We start from the raw sequence: 23272 nt of genomic DNA on the forward strand, positions 1-23272 counted from the left end.
GATAAAAGCATGTGTGTCTGTGTATGGTATCTTCTCTGGTCCAAGATCTCACCACTAGGTTTTGCTGGTAGCCCTTTATGTTAAACTTTTCTTTGATCCCCAGCCTGTACTGTAGAAGTTTCTTTTTTTTCCCTGGCATTCATCATCATTCGTTGTGGAGGAAAGTTATTCCAAAGTTCTGTTGCTTGACTTTGAACCTAAGTAGCACTATCAGTCCAAAAACTTGACATTGAATATTTTAAGTTGGTCAATCCTGCAGCCTTTCAAGAATTCCTTGTTAAGGCTTTTTATCCAGAGATGGGGATTATAGGCTTTAGTATATCATTTCTGCCCTTTCACTAGAAGTGCTGTTATTTTAAAGGAGAGACATTCACAAAAAAGTCCTAATTAAGTCTCTTAACTCCAGAATTTAGTTGAATTGTAGCTGAGTTTATGGGATATTTATTAAATTGTACGGCCCTTATCAAAACATGGACTAACAACTTTGTATGTCTTTAAAGTTGTTAAAATGTGTTGTATTTCATCTCTTGTAAAGGGCTAAACCGACTATGCTGGACGGTGCCAAGGTGACATATGGAGGGAGATTCCCTGAGGAGAAGGTGGAGGAGGTGAAAGCAATGCTTAAAGTTCTCCCGGTGTTCTTTGCTCTTATCCCATACTGGACTGTATACTTTCAGGTGAGACATTTATCTATTCCCCTCCTTTTGTTTTCATAGAACTAAGCAACGTGAATTACATCAGGATCAAGTACAGCAGGTTTTTTTCAGTGTTTTTGCAGGGAAAATGGCATCAGTTAAGAAATAGGAATTTTCTTTTCACTGTTCTGTAGATGCAGACAACATATTTCCTCCAGAGCCTACATCTAAGAATTCCTGACACCAGCACAGGCACCAACAGCAGTGACGGCACCCTCCAGGTAAACTCAAATTGAACCCCAGCTGATTTGCCTGCATGTGTGCTATGATTATTCCCACTAGGCAGAGATTTAATTTCAATATCTAGTTTTGATTTACACTTGGTTGAATTGTCAACTAATGTGAAATCATCCAAAACATTCACCATGTCATTGGATCTAGGTTAAAACTTAGGTGAAAAAAAATACTTTTTGCAAATCCAATCATTTTCCCACGTTGATTCAACGGCATCACATTTAATTGTTTTGTTGAAATGACGTGGAAACAACATTGATTCAACCAGTCTTTGCCCAGTGGGTAGTCAATGTTGCTCTGACCAAATGCTAGAAAGCATAGTCTGTCACATTTTGGGCATTACTCAAACTTGAAGGTTAAATATCACGTTTTGTGTGTTGGCAGACAGCCCCACAGGTCCAGTTGGCTGTCTCTGTCTAACCTGATTTAGAATGGGAAGGATTAGTTTCCCTGTAGAGTAGAGATGAGTCAGTAGGCCAGTGAAAAAGCATCAGAGACAACAGCTGGAAGCAGTCAAGGTTGCTAAACCCCTGAGGATTAAATCAAAAGTTTGACCCACTCCCTAATCACAGATAAACACCCTGGTTTTCTGTTGTCTCTCGTGCTTCGGTCAGACATTTTTTTCCCCTGGGTGATGCCTCTGACTAGACTAGGCCATATATCTTCTGTTGTAGTGTGTGTCCCATTATCTCCCAGGGAGTAGCTTATGTGAAGTGTTTGGTTAATCCACGTCACATACTTTGACTACAAATGGTTAAGAGACTAGCACCTGTTTGCGTTTGTTTCTACTTTTAGATTCAAAGTCTGTCAGGCATTTGAACATACACATGCATAGGGTGGTAAGGGAAGTATGTAGAGTAAAATGTGAACTGAAACACTTTCTCGTTAACCACACATTCGATGGTGTTAAAACATCCACCATCTTAAAGGGGGAAATCCCCAGTTGAAACAATAACAAAACCTGTCCCTGCCACTGTTTCGATAAAAAGTTGAGGGATGGGGCTTGAGAAATGTAACCACTCTCAAATTCATAGACAGAGCTATGGATGCAAGGAATGACCATGCATGATAAACACTATAGTTTTAACCATGTTTTGAGGCAATAGTGTTTGTTTACTTTTACTTTGTATACAAACATTGGAGACAAATAGTCCTATATTTTGTGTTCTGATGGGGTACGACTGTTGAACTAAGCTCATGAGGCATTTACAAGTTTAATTCTTCAAGATTCACTGGGTACGTATTCATTTTTATGTCTAAAAATGTATTTAGCAACTGCAGGTTTCACCCTTTTTTACAGATCTAAAAAGAGCAAACACATGCCACTTATTCTGTTTTTCATTTGTATTTCAATACTATCTGTCAAAACAGCTTTCAGGTGACATGGCCATTTCTCAGCAAGTGATTTTATGAAATGGTCTTTACATTCAAGTATCATTTAAACAGGAAATGTTATTGTTTATTTTCATTCTCAGCATTCCACAGTGATGCTGTGCGCCTTTAATTCTGGAGATACATTTGAGCTGTAATTTGCAGAGAATATATTTGTTTCATGAAATCATATCCTACTCTGATGATAGCTGAGAGCAGGTAGCCAGGGTAAGCTTGGCAAAGCAAAGGCAAGCAGTGAAGACATCAAAGTGGAAATGGAAGATTTTATATTACTGGCCAGAATAATAAATAAATAATTTAGTTTTATAGTATTTTTCCCCTCCCAGTTAGTTTTAATGTGTAAGTGTTGAGGCAAGGCCAAATGTGTATAGTAGAGAGGCAGTTATGTGTGTTCTTTCTGGTTCAATTACTTTCTTGACAATTGCACATTGTAAGGTAATGGGCAGAAATGTCCAAAAGTGTAATAAGTAATTATTTAATTAATGCTAGTCTTCCAAAGTGCAGAGACTTCTTGAGTAAAAACCAACACTCTCAAAAGTTTGGTCCACCTGTGTTTTTAGGGTCACTTCTCTGCATACTCAGTCCAAGGGAAGAGTAGCTGCAGGATGAAGAGCCATTCCACTGCCTGGGCAGTTTTTCTGCTTAATTAATACTTACCGATGTTAATGTGCTCCCCCTATGGTCGCTACTGGGGCACCTCTGCCAATCAAACTAGACTCACCCGGGTGAAAATACTTAGCACACTGTCATGTTTTGGATATGATAATGAGGGGGGTGGGGGGCGCACAATGTATAAATTACCAGCGGTTAGTCTAAGAAATGTAAATTCAATCAGGGAATAAACAGGACAATCAAATGTTTAAAACTAGATGGTTTGAGTTCAGGAGGCACTTAACATTTGAATTGCAAAATAAATAAGGACTACGCCTTGCAGTTTCCTGTAGCATTTTCTTTCAATTGTAGGCTACGTTTCAAATAAAACATTTAAAAAAACATGTTTTCCATGTTGATTCATTTGTTATCCAGTGTATTCATATGTATAATTTCATAGAATGTTTTGATGATGATGATAATAATTTCTCCATCTCTGGTCTTTTGCTAACACTAATTGCTACTGCAACAGTCTTGTTTATCATTTCACCAAAACATATTTGCTGCTGGGACAATATGTTACCCACGTAACTCTGAATTATTCTAATAAATTATTAATTGTTCTTTAGATGGTATTACCAGATTTAGTTTGTGTGCAATAGATTTTGTGAGATGTAAACTATACTTTCATTTTTATTTGAATATATTTATTTAACTTGAGTTTTGGTTCAGTTTTAGTTCTGTCCAGCTGAGGGCGCCAACACGGTGTCAAGGCCATCAGCACATCACTCCCTCACCCCTGAGGAACTGGACAGGAGTGCACTGACATTCTCTGTATTGTTTTCCATGCCTTGTGAACTTCTTGTAAATAGTTTCTCATGTTTGTCTTCTTCTGGATTCCTGACAGATCACATTCCGCTTCCCTGCCGCCTGGCTGACAATGTTCGACGCAGTGCTTATTCTCATGCTGATCCCTCTTAAGGACAAAGTGGTGGACCCCATCCTCAAACGCAGAGGCCTGCTGCCCTCCTCCCTCAAGAGGATCGCAGTGGGGATGTTCTTTGTCATGTGGTCAGCTGTGGCGGCTGGTGAGTGGAGTGCAACAGCTAATCCTTACTGTGTCTGGCATGTCTTGAGAGCCTGTCATGGTAGATCATGCAAGTAAATCTTCCATTTAAACCACCCCACATCCTCTTCAACCCACAGTTTCACAATGTCACAGTCATACTGTTCACCATAATAAATGTTACACATTTCAAATGTCACATGTTAGGGAAAAACCCATCTCCTTGATCTCATCTCTCAATGAGATGTGTTGCTGTTCCTTATTCTGTCGCTGAGAAGATGTCAGGGTCAGGAGTCATGACTCACGAGGCAAACAGGACAAGCAAGCCAATGTTGCTTTGCTTTGCTTAAGCAGTATGTCGCGCATGTTTAACATGTTCAATGACTTTTGAGAAGGGAAAGGATAGCAAGACAGGGATCATTTGTAAAAATTCAACATTTGTACAACTTTATTTTTTTAAATGTAATTTGAGTGAAAGGGAAGTGGGATACCTAGTCAGTTGTACAACTGAATGCATTCAACCCAACCCCTCAATCAGAGTGGTGCGCGGAGCTGCCTTAATCGACCTCCATGTCATCAGTGCCCAGGGAGCAGTTGTTGGGGGTTAATTAACTGCCTTGCTCAGGGGCAGAACAACAGATTTTTATCTTGTCGGCTCGTGGATTCGATCCTTCAAGAACGATTCACACCCCTTGACTTTTTCCACATTTTGTTGTTGTAGCCTGAATTTAAAATTGATTAAATTTAGATTGTGTCACTGATCTACACACAATACCCCATAATGTAGATTATTATTATTAATTTTTTTTACAAATTATTTAACAATTTAAAGCTGAAATGTCTTGAGTCAAGTATTCAACCTCTTTATTATGGCAAGCCTAAATAAGTTGCATGGACTCACTGTGTGCAATAGTGATTAACATGATTTTTGAATGACTACCCCATCTCTATACCCCACACATACAGATAATTGTAAGGTCCCTCAATCATGAAGTGAATTTCAAACACAGATTAAACCACAAAGACCAGGGAGGTTTTGCAATGCCTCCCAGACTGGATTTGACCTTTTGGTAGATTTTTTTTTTTAAGCTGAAAGGACACTGAATGTCCCTCTGATCATGGTGAAGTTGTCAATTATGCTTTGGATGATGTATCAATACTCTGTTGCCGGAGAGGAAGGAAACCGCTCAGAGATTTCACCATGAGGCCAATGGTGACTTTAAAACAGAGTTGAATGGCTGTGATAGGGGAACTGAGGATGGATTAACAACATTGTAGTTACTCCACATTACTAATCTAACTGACAGAGGAAAAAAAGAATAAAAGAACAGAATAAAAATAATCTAAAACGTGCATCTTGTTTGCAATAAGCCACTAAACTAATACTGCAAAAATGTGGCAAAATATATATTTTTGTCCTGAATACAACACATCACTGAGTACCACTCTTCGTATTCCTATATTGCTCCCGGGTGGCGCAGCATCTCAGTGCAAGAGGTGTCACTACAGTCCCTGGTTCGAATCCAGGCTATATCACAGCCGGCCGTGATTGTGCGTGGCCCAATTTGCCCAGCGTCATCCGGGTTTGGCCCGGGGTAGACCGTCATTGTAAATAAGAATTTGTTCTTAACTGACTCAAAGGTTAAATGTAATTTAAAAAAAAGGCAGCGTGGGATGTTCCCCAATTCCGGAAGGGGGACCGGAGTGAAAATGTTTGGGGTTTAGGATTAAAAAAAATGAAATAGAATAGAGCTAAGCACAGGCAAAATCCTTGAGGGGAAACTGGGAGATATTTACCATTTAGCAGGAATATATCGTAAAGCACAAGGCCAAATTTACACTGGAGTTTACTAAGACATTGTTCCTGAGTGGCCTAGTTAAAGTTTACTTAAATAGTCTTAAATCTATGGGAATACTTAAATGGCTGTCTAGCAATGATCAACAACCATCTTGACAGAGCTTGAAGAATTTTAAAAATAATAATGGGCAAATGTACAATTCAGGTATACAAAGCTCGTACATGGAACCCAAACCGGCTGCGCGCGTGCGCTATCGTGCATGCACTTATTTTGTCCCCCTACACCAAACGCGATCACGACACGCAGGTTAAAATATCAAAACAACTCTGAACCAATGACATTCATTTGGGGACAGGTCGAACAGCATTAAACATGTATGGCAATTTAGCTAGTTAGCTTGCACTTGCTAGCTAATTTGTCCTATTTAGCTAGCTTGCTGTTGCTAGCTAATTTGTCCTGGGATATAAACATTGAGTTGTTATTTTACCTGAAATTCACAAGGTCCTCTACTCCGACAGTTAATCCACACATAAAACGGTCAACCGAATAATTTCTAGTCATCTCTCCTCCTTCCAGGCTTTTTCATCTTTGAACTTACAGTATATGGTGATTGGCATCTACACTTTGTCTTTCAATCACCCACGTGGGTATAACCAATGAGGAGATGGCGCATGGGTACCTGCTTCTATAAACCAATGAGGAGATGGAAGAGGCAGGACTTGCAACGCGATCTGCGTCAGAAATAGGAATTACTTCTATTTTAGCCCTTGGCAACGCAGACGATCGTTGGCACAATAATTGAATAACATGGATTTCTACATTTATTTTGCAACACTCGCGCACGCGATGTGTCCAGTCTGGTCAGAATGTTAGACTTACCCAAAAACACTCACGGCTGTAATTGCTGCAAAAGGTGATTAACACATATTGACTCTGTGTTTTAATACTTATCTAATCAAGATTTGAGTGTTTATTTTTCATTAATAAATATTTTTCTTTCACTTTGAGAGTTGTGTATAGATTGTTGACAATAGGACAAATCCATTTTAATCCCACTTTGTAACATAACAAAATGTTTAAAGTGTTGAGGGGTGTGAATACTTTTTGAAGATATTGTATATTTGACCAGCACCACTGCCCTCTACAAAGAGGACCTGACCTTCACAGGGCTGTTTGTTCTTCATGTCGCAGCAGGTAGTCTGTCAAAGGTATTCATATTCTTTGCCTCAAAACACAGCTCTGGTAAAATGGTATCATACAGACTTGGGAAAAAAACAAAAGGTGTACTTTGTTTTCTCATCCTTATATAGCATAGGGAGTAGATGGGATGCCATGCATCTTCTGCTCTGGTCCTGTTTGTCTGCACCCATAGAGCACTGCTCAGTCCAGTTACAGCCTGTGGATTATCTTTGAAATAGACCTAGCCTAGTCTGTCACTGGCTGCTGCATTGATGTATTCAGGCTAAAATATTTTGATTAAGACATTCCTTTTCTCAAATCAGTGGCACACTTGAGAACCAATGCACGTATTAATGTCACAAATGTTATTTGTCACATGTGCAGAGTACAGGTGTAGAACTTTACAGTGAAATGCTTACTTATACAAGCCCTTAACCAACAATGCAGTTAAAGAAAAAAAGTTAACTATTTACTAAAATAACAGTAATAAAATACAAAATAAGTAGTAGCAATAAAATAGTGGTAGCGAGGCTATATACAGGGGCTACCAGTACAGAGTCAATGTGCGGGGACACTGGTTAGATGAGGTAATATGTACATGTAGGTAGAGCGAAAGTGACTATGCGTGGATAATAAACAGTAGCACCAGTGTAAAACTGGGGGGTGGGGACAAATAGTCTGGGTAGCCATTTGATTAGCTGTTCAGTAGCCGTATGGCTTGGGGGTAGAAACTGTTAAGAAGCCTTTTGGACCTAGACTTGGCGCTCCGGTAACGCTTGCCATGCGGTAGCAGAGAGAACAATCTATGACTAGGGTAGCTGGAGCCTGACAATTTTTAAGGCCTTCCTCTGACACCACTTGGTATAGAGGTCCTGGATGGCAGGAAGCTTGGCCCCAGTGATGTATTGGGCCGTACGCACTACCCTCTGTTCTGCCATGCGGCCGGAGGCTGAGCAGTTGCCACACCAGGCGGTGAAGCAACCAGGCTCTCGATGGTACAGCTGCCAAATCTTTTTGTCTCCTGAGGGGGAATAGGCGTTGTCGTGGCCTCTTCACGACTGTCTTTGTGTGTTTGGACCGTTAGTTTGTTGGTGATGTGGACACCAAGGAACTTGGAGCTCTCAACCTGCTCCACAACAGCCCTGTCAATGAGAATGGTGGTGTGCTCGTTCCTCCTTTTTCTGTATTCCACAATCATCTTCTTTGTCTTGATCACGTTGAGGGAGAGGTTGTTATCCTGGCACCACACTACCAGGTCTCTGACCTCCGCCCTATAGGCTGTCTCACCGTTGTTGGTGATCAGACCTACCACTTGTGTCACCGGCAATCTTAATGATGGTGTTGGAGTCGTGCAATCATGAGTGAACAGGGAGTACAGGAGGGGACTGAGCACACACCCCTGAGGGGCCCTCGTGTTGAGGATCAGCATGGTGGATGTGTTGTCACCTACCCTTACCACCTGGGGGCGGCCCGTCAGGAAGTCTAGGATCCAGTTGCAGAGGGAGGTGTTTAGTTCCAAGGTCCTTAGCTTAGTAATGAGCTTTAATGGCACTATGGTGTTGAACGCTGAGCGGTAGTCAATGAATAGCATTCTCACATAGGTGTTCCTTTTGTCCAGGTGGGAAAGGGCAGTGTGAAGTGCAATAGAGATTGCATCATCTGTGGATCTGTTGGGGCGGTATGCAAATTGGAGTGGGTCTAGGGTTTCTGGGATAATGGTGTTGATGTGAGCCATGAACAGCCTTTCAAAGCACTTCTTGGCTACCGATGTGAGTGCTACAGGATGGTACCTTTGCTTTCTTGGGCACAGGGACCATGGTGGTCTGCTTGAAACATGTTGGTTTTACAGACTCAGAGAGGTTGAAAATGTCAGTGAAGACACTTACCAGTTGGTCAGCGCATGCTTGGAGTACACGTCCTGGTAATCTGTCTGGCCTTGCGGCCTTGTGAATGTTGACCTGTTTTAAGGTCTTACTCACATCGGCTATGGAGAGCATGATCACAGTTGTCTGGAACAGCTGAACTCGTCTGGTAGGCGTGTGTCAATGGGCAGCTTGCGGCTGTGCTTCCCTCTGTAGTCCGTAATAGTTTGCCACATCCAACAAGCATCGTACTACACCGGCTCCATCTTCCTCCTGTATTGACGCTTTGCCTGTGATGGTTCATCGGAGGGCATTGCAGGACTTCTTATAAGCGTCCGGGTTAGAGTCCCGCTCCTTGAAAGCGGCATCTCTACCCTTTAGCTCAGTCCAGATGTTGCCTGTAATCCATATCTTTTGGTTGTGGTATGCATGTATGTATGTATGTATGTATGTTTGTTTGTGGGATGATGTCATAGATACACTTATTGATGAAGCCAGTGACTGATGTGGTGTACTCTTCAACATGTTCCAGTCTGTGCTAGCAAAACAGTCATGTAGCTTAGCATCTGTGTCATCTGGCACTTCCTTATTGAGTGAGTCACTGGTACTTCCTGCTTTAGTTTTTGCTTGTAAGCAGGAATCAGGAGGATTGAGGATTGAGTTAGTCAGATTTGCCAAATGGAGGGTGAGGGAGAGCCTTCTACGCTAAGCATCTCTGTGTGGAGTAAAGATGGTCTAGAGTTTTATTTAAATGTTTTTTTTCTGGTTGCACATTAACTTCTTATGGTATAGGGGACGCTTGTGTCTCACTTGGCCGAAAGCCAGGGAAAATGCAGTGTGGGAAATTCAAAAATAAGGATAAAATCAAACTTTCATTAAATCACACATGTAAGATACTAAATTAAAGTTACACTCGTTGTGAATCCAGCCAACATGTCAGATTTTAAAAAGGCTTTTCGGCGAAAGCATAAGAAGCTATTATCTGATGATGGCACAACAGTAAACAAAGTAGCATATTTCAACCCGGCAGGCGCTACACAAAACATAGAAATAAAATATAAAACATGTCTTACCTTTGACGAGCTTCTTTTGTTGGCACTCCAATATGTCCCATAAACATCACAATTGGTCCTTTTGTTCGATTAATTCCATCCATATATATCCAAAATGTCAATTTATTTGGCGCGTTTGATCCAGAAAAAAACAGCTTTCAAATTGCGCAAAGTCACTACAAAATATTTCAAAAGTTACCTGTAAACTTTGCCAAAACATTTCAAACTGCTTTTGTAATACAACTTTAGGTATTTTTAAACGTTAATAATCGATCAAATTGAAGACTGGTCTATCTGTTTTCAATAGAGGACGAGCAGAAACTAACGCTACTTTTCAAGTCTTGCGCAACTCTCAACAGTGTTACCCATTTCCTAGTTGGCACTACTTCTTCATTGCACAAAGGAATAACCTCAACCAAATTCCAAAGACTGGTGACATCCAGTGGAACCGGTACGAACTGAAAACAAGTGCCTAAGAAATGTCGTTTCCCAAGGAGAACTCACTGAACAGACAGACCTAAAAAAAAAAAAAAAATCTGAACAGTTAGTCCTCGGGGTTTTGCCTGCTACATAAGTTCTGTTATACTCAGACATGATTCAAACAGTTTTAGAAACGTGTGCTTTCTATCCAAATCTACTAATAATATGCATATCTTATATTCTTGGCATGAGTAGCAGGAAGTTGAAATTGGGCACACTATTTATCCAAAAGTGCTGCCCCCTATACCTTAAGAAGTTAATATGGTGGTAGAAATGAGGCAAAATGTATAAGTTTCCGGGCATTGAAGTCCCCGGCCACTAGGAGCGCCACCTTTGGATGAGCATTTTCTTCTTTGCTTATGGGGTTATACAGCTTGTTGAGTGTCGTCTTAGTGCCGGCATCGGTTTGTGGTGGGAAATGGATAAACTCTCTTGGTAAATAGTGTGGTCTACAGCTTATCATGAGATACATTCCTCAGGCGGGCCAAACCTCGAGACAGCCTGAATATTAGATTTCGTGCACCAGCTGTTATTTACAAATAGACACAGACCGCCACCCCTCGTCTTACCGGAGGCAGCTGTTCTATCTTGCCGATGCACTGAAAACCCTGCCAGCTGTATGTTATCCATGTTGTCGTTCAGCCGCGACTTGGTGAAACATAACATTAGTTTTTAATGTCCTGTTGGTAGGATAGTCTTGATCAGAGCTCATCCATTTTGTTATCCAATGATTGCACATTGGCTAATAGCAGTGGTGTAAAGTACTTAAGTAAAAAATACTTTAAAGTACTACGTAAGTAATTTTGGTTAGCTGTACTTTACTATTTATATTTGACTACTTGTACTTCTACATACCTTAAGAAAATATTGTACTTTTTACTCCATACATTTTCTTTGAATGCTTAGCAGGACATGAAAATAGTCAAATTCACAGACTTATCAGCTGAACATCCCTGGTTAGCCCTACTACCTCAGATCTGGCGGACTCACTTAACATACATGCTGTTGGAGTGTGCCCCTGGCTTTCCGTAAATTTAAAAACCAATAAAATGGTGCCATCTTGTTTGCTTAATATGTGACCGACCGGCTCAAATTGGTCTTATGTAGCAACATTTTATAAATTGTTTTTTACATTGGATAAATGTGGTGACTCTTCGCTACAAAATTGTATATCATACACTACAGTTGAGGAACAATGGGAAAGTTATTTTGCTTTGAAAGTTGATAAACTTGTAAACTCACTTTTGAGGAAATGGCCTTTGAATGTTTTGGTACTATTGGAGAGCTGTTTGTCTACATCCATTCAGCATCGTTCACACCCTCTTAAGCTTTAGCCCCACCCATCTCTTTAATGGTTGATCCAAACTCTCAAAAAAACAGCAGCAATCAAATCAAATCAAATTTTATTTGTCACATACACATGGTTAGCAGATGTTAATGCGAGTGTAGCGAAATGCTTGTGCTTCTAGTTCCGACAATGCAGTCATAACCAGCAAGTAATCTAGCAAACAATTCCAAAACTACTACCTTAGACACAAGTGTAAGGGGATAAAGAATATGTACATAAAGATATATGAATGAGTGATGGTACAGAGCGGCATAGGCAAGATACAGTAGATGGTATTGAGTACAGTATATACATATGAGATGAGTATGTAAACAAAGTGGCATAGTTAAAGTGGCTAGTGATACATGTATTACATAAAGATGCAGTAGATGATAGAGTACAGTATATACGTATACATATGAGATGAATAATGTAGGGTATGAAAACATTATTATATTAGGTAGCATTGTTTAAAGTGGCTAGTGATATATATTTTACATAATTTCCCATCAATTCCCATTATTAAAGTGGCTGGAGTTGAGTCAGTGTGTTGGCAGCAGCCACTCAATGTTAGTGGTGGCTGTTTAACAGTCTGATGGTCTTGAGATAGAAGCTGTTTTTCAGTCTCTCGGTCCCAGCTTTGAAGCACCTGTACTGACCTCGCCTTCTGGATGATAGCGGGGTGAACAGGCAGTGGCTCGGGTGGTTGTTGTCCTTGATGATCTTTATGGCCTTCCTGTGACATCGGGTGGTGTAGGTGTCCTGGAGGGCAGGTAGTTTGCCCCCGGTGATGCGTTGTGCAGACCTCACTACCCTCTGGAGAGCCTTACGGTTGTGGGCGGCCCGACAGGATGCTCTCGATTGTGCATCTGTAGAAGTTTGTGAGTGCTTTTGGTGACAAGCCGAATTTCTTCAGCCGCCTGAGGTTGAAGAGGCGCTGCTGCGCCTTCTTCACGATGCTGTCTGTGTGGGTGGACCAATTCAGTTTGTCTGTGATGTGTACGCCGAGGAACTTAACTTACTACCCTCTCCACTACTGTTCCATCGATGTGGATAGGGGGGTGTTCCCTCTGCTGTTTCCTGAAGTCCACAATCATCTCCTTAGTTTTGTTGACGTTGAGTGTGAGGTTATTTTCCTGACACCACACTCCGAGGGCCCTCACCTCCTCCCTGTAGGCTGTCTCGTCGTTGTTGGTAATTAAGCCTACCACTGTTTTGTCGTCCGCAAACTTGATGATTGAGTTAGCCACACAGTCGTGGGTGAACAGGGAGTACAGGAGAGGGCTCAGAACGCACCCTTGTGGGGCCCCAGTGTTGAGGATCAGCGGGGTGGAGATGTTGTTGCCTACCCTCACCACCTGGGGGCGGCCCGTCAGGAAGTCCAGTACCCAGTTGCACAGGGCGGGGTCGAGACCCAGGGTCTCGAGCTTGATGACGAGCTTGGAGGGCACTATGGTGTTAAATGCCGAGCTGTAGTCGATGAACAGCATTCTCACATAGGTATTCCTCTTGTCCAGATGGGTTAGGGCAGTGTGCAGTGTGGTTGAGATTGCATCGTCTGTGGACCTATTTGGGCGATAAGCAAATTGGAGTGGGTCTAGGGTGTCAGGTAGGGTGGAGGTGATATGGTCCTTGACTAGTCTCTCAAAGCACTTCATGATGACGGAAGTGAGTGCTACGGGGCGGTAGTCGTTTAGCTCAGTTACCTTAGCTTTCTTGGGAACAGGAACAATGGTGGCCCTCTTGAAGCATGTGGGAACAACAGACTGGGATAGGGATTGATTAAATATGTCCGTAAACACACCAGCCAGCTGGTCTGCGCATGCTCTGAGGGCGCGGCTGTGGATGCTGTCTGGGCCTGCAGCCCTGCGAGGGTTAACACGTTTAAATGTTTTCCTCACGTCGGCTGCAGTGAAGGAAAGTCCGCATGTTTTGGTTGCAGGCCGTGTCAGTGGCACTGTATTGTCCTCAAAGCGGGCAAAAAAGTGATTTAGTCTGCCTGGGAGCAAGACATCCTGGTCCGTGACGGGGCTAGTTTTCTTTTTGTAATCCGTGATTGACTGTAGACCCTGCCACAAACCTCTTGTGTCTGAGCCGTTGAATTGAGATTCTACTTTGTCTCTATACTGACGCTTTGATTGGCTTGCGGAGGGAATAGCTACACTGTTTGTATTCGGTCATGTTTCCGGTCACCTTGCCCTGATTTAAAAGCAGTGGTTCGCGCTTTCAGTTTCACGCAAATGCTGCCATCAATCCACGGTTTCTGGTTTGGGAATGTTTTAATTGTTGCTATGGGAACCACTCAAGCACCCAAGCTAACTTGCTAGCTACTTCCAGACATCTAAGTGAGAGAGAGAACAGCTCACTGAACATTACTCGCCCAAGCAGAGCTGGTTAGGCTGTTATGTTATCCAGAGCGTTGGTGACTGCAACTGTGCTGTCAGATTGTCCATTCGTAAATTCAGAGCGTTTCGCGTTTACTGACACTGGCCATATTCAATCGGTGTTGAGTGTAAATGCATAGGTTATTCTGCGCTCTCTGGCACACTCGGACGAGAGTGCTCTGTAATCGGAGTTGATGGCCAGACTGAATTTACGAATGCACCCGAAATGGTTGCTTGCATAGTGGAGCTAGCTAGGTAAACAATGAACGATAATCACAACTCATGGCGTTACTACCCTGCATGAATCTGCAGGTAGCTAACATCCAGGTAAATTTAAACTATCATACTCGAATTCCACTGAGAGCAACACTTATGCAGTTTTAATACACAATATATGTGGGGTTTTTTACACGTTAGACAGGATTACCTAGACATACTGACCAGCTCAAATAGACAGAAGTGTGCAAAATGGTAGACCAATCCAAACTCATCTCTCGGCATCTCAGCCAATCATGGCAAGTGGGAAGGTTGCTCCATTTTTCTTTGGCTAACCAACTAGGCTCGTAATTGAACAATTGTATTCGTATTTACAGACGGCATACAAGTTTGTTTTTAAAGGCACATGAAAGTTCACATGTTCAAGAAGGCATTTCTGCCAAAAGACACATTTTGATTAAAAAAATGTAAACGTTTGTTCTAATGGCTCTCCTGTGAAGTAGTGACCCGCGACATACGCCTAGTTTCCTGAAGCGTATCACATAAGGATTTTTTTTTTTACACTTGATACTTGTATACTTTTACTGGAGTCATTTTCTATTAAGGTATCTTTATTTTTACTCAAGTATGACAGTTTGGTTCCACTGGCTAATAGGGCCGATGGTAGAGGGGGATTACTCACTCGCCGTCGGGATCTTACAAGACACCCCAACTTACGTCCCCAATATCTCTTCTTCCTGCGAATTACAGGGATTTGGGCCTTGTCAGGTGTCTGAAGTAAATCCTCTGACTCCGACTCGTTAAAGAAAAAATCTTTGCCTGGCATGATGTGAGTAATCACTGTCCTGATTTCCAGAAGCTGTTTTCGGTCATAAGAGACAATGGCAGAAACATTATGTATAAAATAAGTTAGAAATATCGCAAGAAAACACAATAGCACAATTGGTTAGGAGTCCATAAAATGGCAGCCATCTCTTCCGGCGCAATCATAATAATCCATGTGATTTGAAAACTTTTACTACAACCAGGATGTCTTTCCTCCATACATTTTCACTCCGCATATGAGCACATTAAATGTGCTGGTGTCCGCTATGACCTTGGATGGTGGGACAATGGCTTTTTAATTCCCAGCTGAACACCGTTAACAGCCTTTTTGTAGAGGATAATTCGTATCTAGTGTGGCGTAAATATTGTTTACAGTTGCTTTAAACATGCCCACACACACAGTCCAAGTAGTCATTGCTTTATTCTTAGTGCATTCTGAAATATTCAGACCCCTTACATTTTTACACATTTTGTTACGTTACAGCCTTATTCTAAAATGTATAATTGTTTTTTTCCTCATCGATCTACACACAGTACCCCATAATGACAAAGCAAAAACAGGTTCAGACATTTTTGCAAATGTGTATATACCATTTTTTTTTAATGCATTTACATAAGTATTCAGACTCTTTACTCACTACTTGAAACATATCTACTGTAAATGTTTTCAATTAAAATATTCAAAAAGAAAGAAATAGCTTCTAAGCAAAGAGCAATTTCTCAAGCAAGAAATTTGTTTGGACTCTCTGGAAGTGGTATGACTGTGGAGGGGGAAACTGAAAATTAGCTGCTGTTGGCAAAGAGGTTTGGAACTCTTATTGCTTTATTAACCAATTTACAGCCTGTTGATGTCATAAGGTAGGCCAAAACTCCATCCCACCAAACAGGCTGAAATTGCAGGCGTTCTTTTGAAACAGATCTTACACTAAAAGGGCATTATCATTTTCACAGTATTATTCCAACCTCTTGTGTGGAAATGTGTATAATTGTGTGTAGATTAATGAGGATTTAAAAATTTTATTTAATCAATTTTAGGATAAGGCTGTAACGTAACAAAATGTGGAATAAGTGAAGGGGTCTGAGTACTTTATGAATGCAGTGTATAGATATTGCATTACATTCTGCTGTATGAGGCGTATGACTGTGTGATAGAGGGATAGTGATCCAGAGGCTCTAGCTAGCTGGTGCCCCGTGTGGGGATGTCATCAGAGCCTAATGAAGACCCCAGAGACACAGCCCTCCCTCCCATGGACAGACCAGCTCGACTGGATCCCGCTCACTACTGCAGCACTGTCATTAATAAACCACAGCCAACCACAGGCACCCTGCAGAAGGAATTACTTACCAACTTACTGTCTAAACATGGGTGTGTGTGTGCATTTGTGTGCATCTATACTAGGTACTGTAGGTAGGTGGAGATGTGTGTTTGTGTGAGAAAGGCTAAATGAAAAATCTGTCTGATACAGAACCTATATACACTAGATGTTTTGCTATTGTATCGTTATATTAACCACCTCTAATGATGCTATTCTTTGGACACAAACAGTGCTGTCTAGATGCTCACCGTGCCACTACTATTGCAAAAAGGAAATGTATTTAGTGTAGGTTTGTTTCATATGGTCAAAGACTTTTCTTGACATTTATTTACCATAAGTAAATTGCAGCACTTGAAAGTAGGGAGAAGTAAAAGGTTGAATAATTTTTTTAAAGCAATTTGAATTCACAGTAATGAAGATAAAGGGTTTATGGCAGTACAGCAGCCTCTACTGTGGCCATTGGTCACATAGAGGACAGGTAGGTGGTGAATGCTGCATAACTCCTTTACTCTACTCTTGCATGTCCCCACCTCTTCACACACTGATTTAGTTGTGAAATGCTATCTTTAACGTGTAAGGCAGCAAATCACATAGATATTATAGTATAATAATTCGTTTTGGAAACACTGTTTTATGTCCTATACATTTCAGTGTATGTAATGTGCTATGGGCTACTTTGGAGAGTGCCTTTATAGTTAATTGATGGTCTGTACTCTGTTACTCCTGCTAACTACTATATTAAAGAGGCCTTAATCCTCTGCTGCGCAGTAACTGATCTATTGGTGTATAGGGAACACACACCGTAGGACACAGATTGGCAGCTGTGCATCTGCCATAGTGTTGCCTCGGGCACAGCTAGCATCAACACTGTCTTGCACGCCTGCTATCCTCAGTTCACAGGGTTGACATCTATGGCTATGCGGACCTGCCCTTGTTGAGTGGTGGAGCACAAAGCTGGCCCTCACCACATGGTGTGGGAAACATGGCAAAGCTGCGTTGACATTGCCTTTGAAGGCCATTGACGTTGCCTTTTATCAGTTTTGACAATCTGTTAAACTGAATTCTAATCTGCTTTAGCTAGTGCTGAATGTGTTATATAATAGATATGCAAAAGTAGCTCTAGCTGTATTTCTTTTTTTTTAAGCACCCAGGGCTAGAGCTTAAATGCCTGATATGATGTTGTAAAAGCAGTATATGTGTGTTTTATGGCGAGTGTAAGAAGTTGCTCTGGGCAGGGCAGCGACCACCTTGCCTGGGATGGACAAGAGGTATTATAGGATAGCTGGATTAGAAGGCCCCATCCCCTCTCAAATACAGCATTAAGTGTGGGGCGATGATAGGAGGCTGTCTCTGGGTGTTATCTGGAAATAGCTGCTGGTTCCATGATAATGGTTATCGATTTAAAGCTTTTAGGAAGCGGCAGCAGCTGCTGATGACAAATGCTGGGGGTGTTATTGTTGAGTTGTCGGCTCTCTCCTCCATTACTAACTGCTGTAATGTCTGAGTGTGAGCATGCAGATGTGATCTTAATTAAACGCTGGCTTTGACTTGACACTTAAGCCCTAATGGACTTTTACAAGTATTCTGTTTTTATGACTGTTGTATATTGAGGGAAAAAGTGTTGCATCTCGGCATAGAAAGTTCAAAAGTTGAAAGTCCTCATCTTTTAGATGGTGCCAATCAATAATAACAATGGGTGATAGCCATTGCTTTATCTTGTAGTGTTTACAGACAAAATGAACCATTTACGTATTTTCATAATCCATAAAAACAAGAGTTGTTCCCATTGGTGTTCATGCACTGACATAATTCAAGCATCTAGGCTTAATAACATTATATACACATTTTGTGCCTCCTTCCCTACAGGTATACTGGAGACAAAACGACTTGAGATCATCAAATCTAATGGCACCATCGACCAGGTCTTTGGCGACGTCATCTACTACGCAGCAGATCTGCCCATATGGTGGCAGGTGCCCCAGTATGTGCTCATCGGAATCAGCGAAATCTTTGCCAGCATCGCAGGTGAGTGGAATGATGTTCTGTTGCCCAGATTATATAGAAATGTCTAAAGGAAGCGTATATAGCATTTATAAAGAGATGCAGAGATCTGATAATGACAATGATTGTCTAACAGATTTGGTTACAAGTGATAATTTGGTCTTGGCCATACAGTCAGTACTAATAGATGTTGATTTAATTGTTACAATGTATCTTGATTGCACCACCACTATTATCCAGTAGCCAATTATATAATGTGTTGTTAAAGGGGAAGTTGAAGGGCAGTAGTCTATGTAATGGTAAAGTAACCTTTTAGTATGCGTTGTGATTAATAGTCCTCTCCTCTAGCCTTTGAACAACCTGACATTGTTTTCCTCTTCATTCTTATGCCCTAATGACTCGTCCAATCAATGGTTTGCTGTTCTAAAACACAAAACCCTTCCTGCATCCTTACATATGTATAGCAACTGTTGCCTGTGCTATTGTTGAAATAGCTGGGTAAGGAATCCAGGGAGGGATACATTTAGTAGGGATAGAGTTTGCGCCAAAGAGATACTTTATCGCAGGTTTTAAAGTCAGATTTAGCATTGGACTTTGCTGAGCAGCATGATATGCAGCCTCTACAGTATGTCAACAGACAATGGACAACCACATAATATAGTTTGATTGTTCTCTGTAACCACCACCAGTGCTGGCATGCTACATTAGTTCTACCTCTAGTACCTATACAGATACTAAGGGTAAGATTACATTCTATAACATTGACCTTGTCCATGAAATGCCATCTGAGTGAATGGCAAAAATACATTGTGCATTTGGTTCAAGTATTTTGAACACAGCATGTAGGCTAATAGAGCTCTTCTCAGAAGTTCACCCACACTAGTTGACACCCTCACACAGTGAATTGGACCTGCAGTGAATGGTGCTGTCTGAGTAAATGGCAAAAATACATGCATGAATTGCTCTCTGAGTGAATGGAATACGTTGTGTAGTAAACAAGGATTTTGCTATTTTGAACACAGCATGTAGGCTGCAATCATAGAATTAGGAGGATCTCTTCTCTATGTCTGCAAGAGCTCTCCTCAGAAGGTCATCCATCGGTGGTTCATACCCTCACACAGTGAATTGGACCTGCAGTGAATTATCCTTTCCTTACCCTTCCCAAGGACATTATTAACCTGTTGCGACGAGCAATCCCGTATCCGGGAGCGTAATTATAGCCTCAAGCTCATTACCATAACGCAACGTTAACTATTCATGAAAATCGCAAATGAAATGAAATAAATATATTGGCTCACAAGCTTAGCCTTTTGTTAACAACACTGTCATCTCAGATTTTCAAAAAATGCTTTTCAACCATAGCTACACAAGCATTTGTGTAAGAGTATTGATAGCTAGCATAGCATTAAGCCTAGCATTCAGCAGGCAACATTTTCACAAAAACAAGAAAAGCATTCAAATAAAATCATTTACCTTTGAAGAACTTCGGATGTTTTCAATGAGGAGACTCTCAGATAGCAAATGTTCAGTTTTTCCAAAAATATTATTTGTGTAGGAGAAATCGCTCCGTTTTGTTCATCACGTTTGGCTGAGAAAACCCCCCGAAAATTCAGTCATTTACAACGCAAACTTTTTTCCAAATTAACTCCATAATATCGACAGAAACATGGCAAACGTTGTTTAGAATCAATCCTCAAGGTGTTTTTCACATATCTATTCAATGATAAGTCACTCGTGGCAGTTTGGTTTCTCCTCTGTTCAAAATGGAAAAATGCGCGCACCTGGAGATTACGCAATAGTTTCGACGGAGGACACCGAGCGGACACCTGGTAAATGTAGTCTCTTATGGTCAATTTTCCAATGATATGCCTACAAATACGTCACAATGCTGCAAACACCTTGGGGAAACGACAAAGTGTAGGCTCTCTCCTTGCGCGTTCACAGCCATGTAAGGAGACATTGGAACACAGCGCCTCAAAAATCTGTCTCACTTCCTGTATGAAATGTAATCTTGGTTTCGCCTGTAGCATTAGTTCTGTGGCACTCACAGACAATATCTTTGCAATTTTGGAAACATCAGAGTGTTTTCTTTCCAAAGCTGTCAATTATATGCATAGTCGAGCATCTTTTCGTGACAAAATATCTTGTTTAAAACGGGAACGTTTTTCATCCAAAAATGAAATACTGCCCCCAGAGGTTCAAGAGGTTAAGTTATAGTTTTAGCTTGTTGTGGTATGCTGTCCAAATTGTATTTCCCAGTTTTTTTGTTTGTTTTTTTCCCTGAGAGAAAATAGAACCCTATGATTTCTGTTAGCATTTTCATCATGATGGTTGATAGTAAGCGGGTAAGTGTCACTCAATTTCTAGCATAAAGTCTTTACTCTCCCTCAGTGATTTGCAGAGAGCCATTATATGGTTGATGACAAAAAAGTCAAAGCAGTAACTTAATAGTATGAGACAAATACATGGGCTTTGTCCATGGGCATGGCAAAGCTAAAATAAGAGCTAACAATATGGATATATAGATAACTATTATGCCAACAATCATATATTTGTTGTTTGGAAATTAAACCAATTCACGCTGATCCACTCATCGAAAGTAAAGGGAAATTATGCTTTGAATTGTGGATATGAATTGTCAGTTGTGCAGAAAGCATTTGTACACTTAATGTATAAAACATTAATATTAAAATTTTATATTTTTTTAAAAGATCGCACCATGTCGAATGAAAATATCTTCTTTTGGATTTTATAAAATTATAGCTGTCATTTTTAAAAAATATATACGATATGACTTTACCTGCATAAAATCTGCGGATGGAAACGTGGTTAGTAAGGTACGTAATCGCTACTCGGAAATTATTTGATATTGCGATAACATCGGCATTGGACCTTGGTGGTGAAATGCCAACTTTGAACTTCAATTTACACAACTATATTAGATGTACAGTGGTTCTTCTTTTTAAAAGTTGTGTCATACTGCAGCACAGCTTGCGGGGTGCTGCAGAATTATATGGCATGGGGCCTCCCGAGTGGCGCAGTGGTCTAAGGCACTGCATCGCAGTTGCTAGCTTTGTCACTAGAGATCCTGGTTCGTGTCCAGGCTCTGTCGCAGCAGACCGGGTGACCCATGGGGTGGTGCACAATTGGCCCAGCATTGTCCGGTTTAGGGAAGGGTTCAAAATAAATAATTATATGGCATGTTATTTGTCAGCCATTGTTGCCGTTAATACTAGTTTGACCACCAGAGGGCATCTTTGAGAAGTTAAGTTATTGAAATGACGTGGATCTGTAGATCTACAGTAAGAGTCCTGTTTAACTTACTTATTGGCATACAGGCCTACTTCAATTTACAGAAAATCAATCATTCATTTGTGCACGTCAGCATACAAGTCGTACATGTCTTCTAAATACATTCAATCATTTTAGTTATAAAATTAAATAACAAAGGGAGCCTTGACTATTTAAACAATGAATAAATGTCAACATGTCGGATAAAGAGATTGAATTCAGGAATGCATTTGACTGTTTTTAATATTAGGAAAATATGGCGCTGTACAACATGACTGGTCGGGAGTAGGCCTAGGACACTAAGTGACTGCAAGTGAAGAGCAAAATAATCCACACCCTAATTGTAGGCTAACCAATCGAGATTCAGTGAAAATAAAAATCTCATTGATTTATGAAGACCAGTCCCCCTTCTGTGCCTGGTGAGCAGTTTGTCAAGTTCTAATGTCAGAAGAGGAATGGAAATGTCAAGGTGAACCGACGACCTGACGAACCTGCCACGTATGTTGACTCTGCCTGTCGGAGGTGGAATTCCAGACTGGCCTGGCATGGATTGTGACTCCATCTCGTTCCTCGCCCTCTTCAACTCGTCATTCTCCACCTGGCTCTCTGCCAATGCCACCTGGCTCTCTGCCAATGCCGCCTGGCTCTGTACCAATGCATCAGCTGTCGCCTGTATCTCTGCCCCCAGAGAATGTTTTTCTTTCTGCTGGTCTGCCTTCAATGACTCTATCTCGGTCTTCAAAGTTTGACTCTGATCCATGTGCACCTTCATCAGATGATCAGAATGGTACTGTCCTGAGCCCCCATCGATTACAGTGGCCTATGATAGAAACGGTAGATCAATTAAGAATTAAGTGAATCCAACACATGCTGCGTACAGAAACACGTATTTTTAAGAATCCGCTTTCTTGGGGACCATGCATTTTTGTCCAGCCCGTTGTCCAGCCATTTGTCCACTGATCTCCACGGATAGTTGTCGACACATTCATAGGCTATACCATAAATAAATAAAAATGCACTGAAACCAAAATACCTTTTTAGTTTTGGTGATCCTCTCAGCTCCGGCTCAGTTTCAAGTCCTCTGGTGGTTAGTCCTAACTTTGGAATGGGTAGCACCATAGTTTTCATTGAGCCAGCTTCTTTCTATGTTCATTTCGTCTGTTCTCTTTGGACACTATTTTTTAAAATTTGTATTATTATTTTTTTAATAGATTAACAGCTTGTTTTTTTAATGGTAAGGGTAGAGTTTGGGGCGCTGTGAGGAGTAGTGGAAAGGTGTTACAATAGGCCATAAGTATACAGCAGTTTGCTGATTGTCCTCACTCTGATTATGCTGTAACAACATACTGTATGTAGAAGCACCATGACCAGTATTAGCAAATCATGTCTAGCATATAATCTCTCCTCCCTCACATCTTTGAAGGTTAAGCTGTTGTGAGATATTACATAAGCTGTTCATCTTGGCTCTATGAGCAGAGCACAATTTGAAATCAATAGAATCCTACCTCATTATTATTATTATTATTATTATTATTATTATTTATTATTATTATTATTATTTT

General features: G+C 41.0%; 1 protein-coding gene across 1 annotated transcript in view; it reads left to right on the forward strand.

Annotated features, from left to right (window-relative positions):
- LOC139389252 (solute carrier family 15 member 4) overlaps positions 1 to 23272 on the forward strand; it is a 41613-nt gene that overhangs the window by 2974 nt on the left and 15367 nt on the right. The window contains exons 4-7 of the mRNA XM_071135784.1: positions 536 to 677; positions 830 to 916; positions 3820 to 4000; positions 18285 to 18443. Coding sequence (XP_070991885.1) covers positions 536 to 677; positions 830 to 916; positions 3820 to 4000; positions 18285 to 18443 — 569 coding nt within the window. The remainder of the gene's footprint in view (positions 1 to 535; positions 678 to 829; positions 917 to 3819; positions 4001 to 18284; positions 18444 to 23272) is intronic.

Source organism: Oncorhynchus clarkii, chromosome 30 (assembly GCF_045791955.1).
Source record: "Oncorhynchus clarkii lewisi isolate Uvic-CL-2024 chromosome 30, UVic_Ocla_1.0, whole genome shotgun sequence".
NCBI classification, from domain to species: Eukaryota; Metazoa; Chordata; class Actinopteri; order Salmoniformes; family Salmonidae; genus Oncorhynchus; species Oncorhynchus clarkii.